The following is a 7666-nucleotide window of genomic DNA, read 5'->3' as shown; positions in this document are numbered from 1 at the left end:
CCCAGAGTCTGAGCCCCCCGCCAGGCTCTTTGCTGTTACAGAGCCTCAGAAAAACAATCTAAAACCTGCATGGCCGCGGTAGAAGATGTGATCAGGAGTCCTCTGCTGACTGCCCTCACTGGCACCCCCCTCAAGGAGTGGTGCTGATTCCCTGCCGTGCTTTTAAAATGCAGGTGGTGGCATTGCTGTGCCCCTTTGATTTAACATCCAGCTGGTGGGAGCAGTGGGGCAAGCATGGGAGGCTCAGGTTCAACCCCCTCCTCGCTCTTCCTCCCAGCATCTGGGTCTGTGCAACAGTGAAGGGTCAGGGCAGGTTTTTTGTGGAGGAGTGGAGGAAACGGGGTAGATCCAACCTGCTAGTGGGTCTAGGACGGTCGAGGCGGTAGTTGAGGGGTTGGGGTCTTTGATTCGCTCACCATTGCCACAGATAGTCAATTCATGTCATTATTTCAATGCTCCTCCGCTTTTCAGACCCCACCTCTGCAGGCAGAGGCCCTTCTTCCCAGGGGTTCCTCTTTACAGGTGATCTGGCTGCCTGCCCCCCACTTGGGCAGGGATCACCCTTCTGGATGTGCAGCTATTTGCAGCCTCCAGGCTGAGCACATGACTTTCCTTATCCTACGGGATGGGTCATGCCGCTCACGCTGTCAGTGTGAACTGTGAACCGTTACAGATCGAATGAGAGAAGTCTGCTATTTTTTGCAATTACTTTATGAGGTCCTTTAAGGAAAGATTTTAAATCTTCTTGGAGAACAAATCGAGCAGAAAGGTATGTCAGAGGTAGACATCTCCTCTGCTTTTGGGCAGGTCGTGTCATAGCTACCTTTGGCAAACCTCAGTCTCACATTTGTACCTCTGGATTTTTGCCTGGAATAAGACATCTGGGGAAACACGGTGGATAAAGAAAGTTTAAACACTGCATTGCTCCCAGCTGGGCTGTACCATGGAGTACTTGCAGTTTATAAGAGCTGTGAGATGTCAGAAAGAAAGGAAAGAGTGTCAAGGTGTTAGTACAGCAGAGGTTGGGCAAGGCAATTGCCTTAGAAGAAACATCTTATAAATGCAGAAGAAATTGGTCTACCAGGAGGCGCTTGGATTGGAAATATCCTAATGCCCATCACTGTGCTGTGGTTTGGAGGAAATGTTGGTTACTGAGGATGACTCCTGTGTGGATGAAGGGTCAGAGTCTGACTAAATTTTGACTAGAATCTGTACTTCCTCATGGCACTGAGAAAGATGCAGAAATCATGATGGTGTTGGACATCGTGGTCAGGTATTTTAATAGTATACTGTTCTCTTGCCTCCTTTACTGCTTCCCAATCAGGATGCATCGAATGATGAAAGAAGAATCAAGTTTCAGGACGAGCAGCCTGGAAAATGTGACACGGGACCCGAGCAAAGAAAAGCTGCACATGAAGCTCTGCAGTGGATCCTGCCATGCTGAGCAAATCCTCCAGACACTAAACTCCTACCGGCAGAGTGGCATCTTCACAGACGTGGTGCTGTTAATTGATGGACAAGAATTCCCCTGTCACCGTGCCACTTTGTCAGCCAACAGCACATATTTCCGGGCCATGTTTGGTGGCAAACTCAAGGAAGGCCACCAGGATATCATTAACATCCAGAAGATTTCTGCTTCTACCATGTCTCTCCTTCTCGACTATATGTATGGGGGGAACATCATCATTCAGGAGGACAATGTTGAAAGCATCTTGGAACTGTCTGACTTGCTGCAGATCTCCAAGCTCAGAGATGCTTGTGTCACCTTCCTTGAAGGCCAGCTTCACCCATGCAATTGTTTGGGTATCATGAAGTTTGCCGATTCATTTTCCATTGCGTCCCTGACAGAAAAGAGCAAGAGGTTCATGCTGGAGTGTTTTGTGGAGGTGTCGTGCCATGAAGAGTTCCTGGAGATGGGTGTGAAGGAGCTGGTTGAATATCTGTCTGATGAGCAGCTGGTGGTCCCCAAGGAGGAAGTGGTCTTTGAAGCAGTCATGCGCTGGGTACGGCATGACATACCTGCCAGGAAAGGAGCCTTGAAGGACCTCCTTGAGCATGTGCGTCTGCCCCTGCTTGATCCCACCTACTTCCTGGAGAAGGTGGAAATGGATGGACTCATCCAGGACTCAAAGGAGTGCATTCCTCTACTGCATGAAGCCCGCAAGTATTACATCCTTGGGAATGAGGTCAGCTCTTTGCGATCAAGGCCCAGAAGGTAAAACAGAGGTCTTCTTCCCTAGACCTGCATGGCCTAAGTTGATGGATCTTAAAGTTTGAGAGGGGTTCTTGGGCTGTTTTCTTCTTTTTCTTTTTTTTCTCCCTCCCGTTGTTTCTCTTTTGGCCTCCCTGTTTCCAAAATGGAGACATTGGAGATGTTTTCCTGGCTTAAAAGATTCCTGTGAAATTTATACTAATGCATGTGACACTTTTTTTTTCTGTTGGCCAGAAGTGCTCTGGGTGTGCAATGCTGTTATCCAGATATGTGTCCAGACTATGGGCAGGAAAGGGTGTTTGTAGCTCTTTATTTCTGTTTGTTTTTACCAATAAGTAGAGCACTGGGTTGAGACCTGTTTTCCATTCCCAGCTCTGCCACTGGTCTGCTCTCTTTTCACCTCTTTTGGTCTCTCTCTCACCTTCTCCAAGCTGTCTGCTAGTAGGAAGGCTTGGACAGGTCTCAGTCCTCCTGGCCATCAGCGTGGTGCCTAGCTCAAAGACTTTGCTGCGGGTCAGGAATTAATGTCCGAGGGGGAAAAAAAACAGTTACTGTCCAGGTGGCTACCTGGGCATGCCCCAATTTTTAAATTTTTTTGTTTTCTTTCCATTGATTTATTGGTGAACAGCAAGATGAAGAGATGCTGTCCTAGGCAGCTGCCAGCGTAAAAAGGATGCAAAGAAAACAGCAGTTTCTGGGGATGAGTGTGGGTGGAAACCTGCAGCTTTTTGTGACTGAAGTTTGCATTTGACACATTTTAAGCCTCTGCTCTTTCTTCATGGTCCCATATAACTCTTAGGGTGTGCTCGGTAAGAGTGCTGATGGACATCTCTGCTCTGGGGTGGGTTGCCATATCAAACCGAGTTGGTTGCAAGGTTTCCCATCCGTTTCCAGAGGACACCTATGACCATGGGGCTGCAGGGCCACGTTCTTGTGCTCTTTGGCTCAAGGAGCACAGGTTTTTTTGCTGCCCAGCACCATGTCCTGGGCAAAAGGATGGAGGTTGCCCCAGTACTTCTCAAAAGTCTCAGCCTGGCATTTAGGGCACATTTGTGTCAGGTGGAAGAGATAGTTTGACACATCCTCTCTGTGCTGAATACCGCAATGGGCCATTATGTACAGGACTGCTCGATAACAGGGTCCATGGTGACCTCCTCAAGGATGCAAACAGCTAAAACTCACTGGGGATAAATGCCACCCCTTAGCATCTGCATTTTACCTCCCTCCTTTCACAGCTTTGGTCTTAAGTGAATTGTCTCAGGCTGCACAAACCATGGCAGAGCTGGGGATTGGATCAAGCCTTTCAAATCCTCGTTCACCCTCCTCCTTCCTCTCCCCTACCTCCTGCAGAGCCGTTCCTCTCTTGCCACCTACTAGCTGGCAGGTTTTTCCTTCCCCTGCCGTCTGCCTCATCTGCGCACTGCAACGAGGGCTGGAGAGGGAGAGATTTCCTGGAAACACTTCTCTCTCCAGGCAGAGAGCTTGTGGCAGGCGGGCTGCCAGGAACGGCTTTCCACGCTCGTGGCTGTGCCGTGAGGATTAGGTTTGATTGTGCTGGAAGCAGGGGGGGTGAGTGGCAGGAGGCAATCTCACGAAAGACTTTTAAAGGTCATTCCCATTTTCTTTCCTTATGCAGTTTGGACCCCTTCCCACCCAAGCTGGGAGGTGCCTTTGATTTGATCATGCAGACAAAAGGATATGTGCAGGGGTGAAATGCTTTGCCCAGAAAATCAGTATCTGATGCAGGAGAGAACCTTGCCCTATCTAGTGGACTGTGCTGCCAATGTCCCAGATAGATAGAATGGGAGAGATGATGGAAAGGAGTAGCCTGGCCCAAGGACTTACCCATGCCTTTCATGGTCTAGGTTCATGGAGCTGGCAGAAGTCATCATTGTCATTGGGGGCTGTGATAAGAAAGGCCTTCTGAAGCTGCCATTCACGGACCTCTACCACCCAAAGAGCAGGCAGTGGACAGCCCTCTCCAGCGTGCCTGGCTACACCAAGTCAGAGTTTGCTGCCTGCACACTGAAGAACGATGTGTACATATCAGGTGAGATACCTTGGACCAGACGGTCCCTTCCTGGTTGCAAGTTAACAGCGTGACCTCTGCTTGGACAGCCACTCCTCAGGACTGTTCACTAGGACTCATTCATATGCATCCCAGCTTCAGAGCAAAGTCACTTCTTGGTGAAGTTTATCCTTAGGTGGTTTGGATTTTTCTGTCCCAAGGAACAATTTCACCTTTGAGGAGGAAGATAGCAGGATTAAAAAGAACTTTGCCTCCTGTTGGGTATCTGTCAAAAGTGTTCAGCTGTGGAACAAGCTGGTTTTGGTGTGTGCTCTCAGACAGGTTTCCTAAAACAACAGAGTCTCCTGCCTGTCCCTCACTTAAAATATAATACCTATCAGTCAGATGAGTTCTGTGTAAGCGATGGAGCCGTGTAACAAGTGCTTTGAAGTCCAGAGGGTACTCAGCTCCCTTGGGCAGCTAAATTTGCATGGCCATAACCCATGGCCTAAGTTGTTCCATTGCATGGAGAAACTATGCAATATTGTGGTGTAAGGAGGTGATGTGGCTGTCCTTGGGATCACACCAGCCCTCTATCCCTCTGTTTTTCAGGAGGACACATCAGCAGCAATGATGTTTGGGTGCTGAGCTCCCAGCTGAACGTTTGGATCAAGGTTGCTTGTCTGCAGAAAGGCCGATGGAGGCACAAAATGGCAACACTTCAGGGCAAGGTTAGCAATGGTCTGAATTTTGGAAGAAACCATGTAGAGCACTATCTCCCACTTCTCCTGCTGCCTAGTACAATGAGAAACTGTCCGTATGCATTTGTCTTCTGGGTCATTTAGAGATGGTTTTGATGGGAGAACAACTAGTACATAATCAAGATGCCATTGTTTCAGTTGGGTGTGTGTTGTCACCTGAAGTGGCCACAAATTGAAGTTGTAGCAATAAGATCTACCGTGGGATGTGCAAGACTTCTGCAGGTAGCTGTGTTAAAGTCTTTGGGTGAAAGCTATACAGCGTGGGGTGTTTCACAGAATCATAGACTGGTTTGGGTTGGAAGGCACCATTAAAGGTCATCTAGTCCAACCTCAAGGTTTTCCTGTGGCTTGATGTCTGTTCTTCTGGCCAAGTCCTAGCCTCCCCTCATATACGCTGTGACAGTGTCTCCCATTAGGTGAGGCCATGAGTTTCTAATCAGCTTGCTTTGCTCCTTTTGTGACAGATCTATGCTGTGGGAGGCTTTGATGGTTTTTATCGCCTCTCCAGTGTGGAGTGCTATGACACCTTCTCCAACAGTTGGTCAACCCTGGCCCCGCTACCTCAAGCTGTGAGCTCGGCGGCTGTGGTCTCCTGCCTGAACAAGATCTATGTGCTTGGCGGTGCTGTGGATGACACCGCTAACACAGACAAGGTATTGCTGGGGCATCAAGAATGGACAGAGACCTAAAAAACAAGGTTTGCCAGGGAACATGGAGGGAAATGGGTTGTCCTTAAGCTACAAGGGAGCCTTTTTATTTTTTGAGAACTAGTGAAGGCTCCCTTATCATAAAATGAGAAGTTATAAATTTAAATGAGACGGAGGGAGCAAAGGGAGAATTTGTCAAGAGTTAACAGTACAGTAGGCATGGCTTCAGTAGAGCCTGTTCTGCTCTGAAGCCTGGTCAGCCATGAGGCACCACAGGAACAAAACTCCAACACTGTGGGCATTCACTTCAGTTAAGTAGCAACAGTCGTAACGGCCTGGAGAAGACCTCTGCCAGCCAGAGATGATGCTTCTGGTGTCCTGAGCTGCAGGAAGAGCCATCATTGCTTCTCAGCCCCAACACTCAGCCATGCGCTGTCTGGGTCAAGGACAGCCACCCTGGAGACTTGCAGTTTGTCTGGGAGACTTGGATGCAAGAGGGAATGCTAGAACCTCTCATCCCTTTGCTCATTGCATTGGTCTCTGGGTATCGAAGCTCCCCTCCACGTTTCTGTCCCCATGAACTTTTATTTCTAGTGATTAGCACCTTCATCCAAGCAGGGAGATGTGGTGAATTCATGTTCCCATAGCTGCGTTTCTCCTCCCAGGTCCAGTGTTACGATCCAGAGGACAACAAGTGGACGCTCTTGTCTCGCACCCCCTTTTACCAGAGGTGCATCAGTGCTGTCTGCTTGGACAACATAATTTATGTTGTAGGTGGACTTCTCAGTAAAATCTTCAGTTACGATCCAAGGAAAGACAGCTGGAGAGAAGTGGCCACCCTCCCTGGACCTCTGGTAAGGAAGAGATTTAGGGAAGAAGCTCTGAGCCTTCCCCCTATGGAACAAATGCAGCCATCTGTGTTTTGCTGAGATTGAATGCAATGAAAATATCCTGTGGGTTTGGCCCTGAGCATGCAAACCTGACCTCTGTAGAGCAACTCAAATGTATTCATATTCACCATCAGTGTCCATACTGCCTGGTGGATGTCTCTCTCACAGCAAACCCAAGTTTTCTGGCTGAGGCTGTGTCTATACTTGCTACTAATGCCAAAGGAGTGGATCTGTAGGGTGTAACCATTGGTGTTGAGGACCTGTTCTCCACACTATGTGTTTCAGGGTGAGGGTTATACTGGCTCTGGTCTGGTCTGTGGATTGAACATGGACTGGTGGTGGCGTATCTTGGTTTAGTGTCATCATGGTTTGGCACTCCAAAGCCATGCTGCACTGTGAGCCATGATGGCACAGTGAAGAGGAATGATGGGGCACAGCTCACCCCGATCCGAATTAAAATGCCCATGTCAGTGTACCCTTATAAGTGACCTTCACATGGAGGTGCTCACTAGCTCGCCGGGCTCTTGGTGTGCCTGTGAGTCTGTGCTGTGCCTGGGGGACTGCCAGAAACAGCAACAGTCCCATCATTGGCTTGAGGCACTTCACGTGCCTAAACGCCTACTGAAACAGTAAGAATTCAGCTCCCGGAGTGCCAGACATCACGTACCTTGTCTACTTTCACCCCCTATGGCTGGGCAGGTGGGAGTTGAGTCCATTGCAATGACTCACCCCCCTGCTCAGCCCCGTTGCCTAAAGCCGGAGGGCTTGTTCCTCAACTCTCGGGCTTTCTTTCTGCTTTCCAGGAGAGCTGTGGCCTGACGGTATGCGGAGGGAAGATTTACATCCTGGGTGGTCGAGATGAGAACGGGGAAGGCACGGACAAAGCGTTCACTTTCGACCCGGTAACAGGGAGCGTGGAGCAGCAGCCGCCGCTGCAGCGCTGTACCAGTTATCACGGCTGCGTGACCATCCTGCAGCACATGAACAGATGACCACGGGGCTCCAACTGCGTCCACCTCCCACCCAGAACCTCCCCTTGAGGCAGTGGCCACCCAGCACGTGGACAGACGTCTCACCTTTTTGCAGGGAAGGGCAATACAAGCCACTGAAGACGATGTGCTCCGGCCAGCCCCTGAGCAGCCTCTGTT

General features: G+C 49.5%; 1 protein-coding gene across 1 annotated transcript; it reads left to right on the top strand.

Annotated features, from left to right (window-relative positions):
- Positions 1-1325: 1325 nt before the first annotated feature.
- KLHL35 (kelch like family member 35) lies at positions 1326-7510 on the top strand (the record flags this gene model as incomplete). The annotated part of the gene is made up of 6 exons (XM_082007249.1): positions 1326-2215; positions 4078-4262; positions 4833-4951; positions 5446-5634; positions 6294-6482; positions 7322-7510. 6 exons carry the CDS (start codon positions 1326-1328, stop codon positions 7508-7510), a joined length of 1761 nt encoding a protein of 586 aa, XP_081863375.1.
- Between the last annotated feature and the right edge of the window lie 156 nt (positions 7511-7666).

The sequence above is a fragment of the Phaethon aethereus genome, assembly GCF_964289735.1.
Source record: "Phaethon aethereus genome assembly, chromosome: 1".
Classification (NCBI taxonomy): Eukaryota; Metazoa; Chordata; class Aves; order Phaethontiformes; family Phaethontidae; genus Phaethon; species Phaethon aethereus.
The sequence above is the reverse complement of the archived record's forward strand: the minus strand, read 5'-3'. Positions and strand labels throughout refer to the sequence as shown.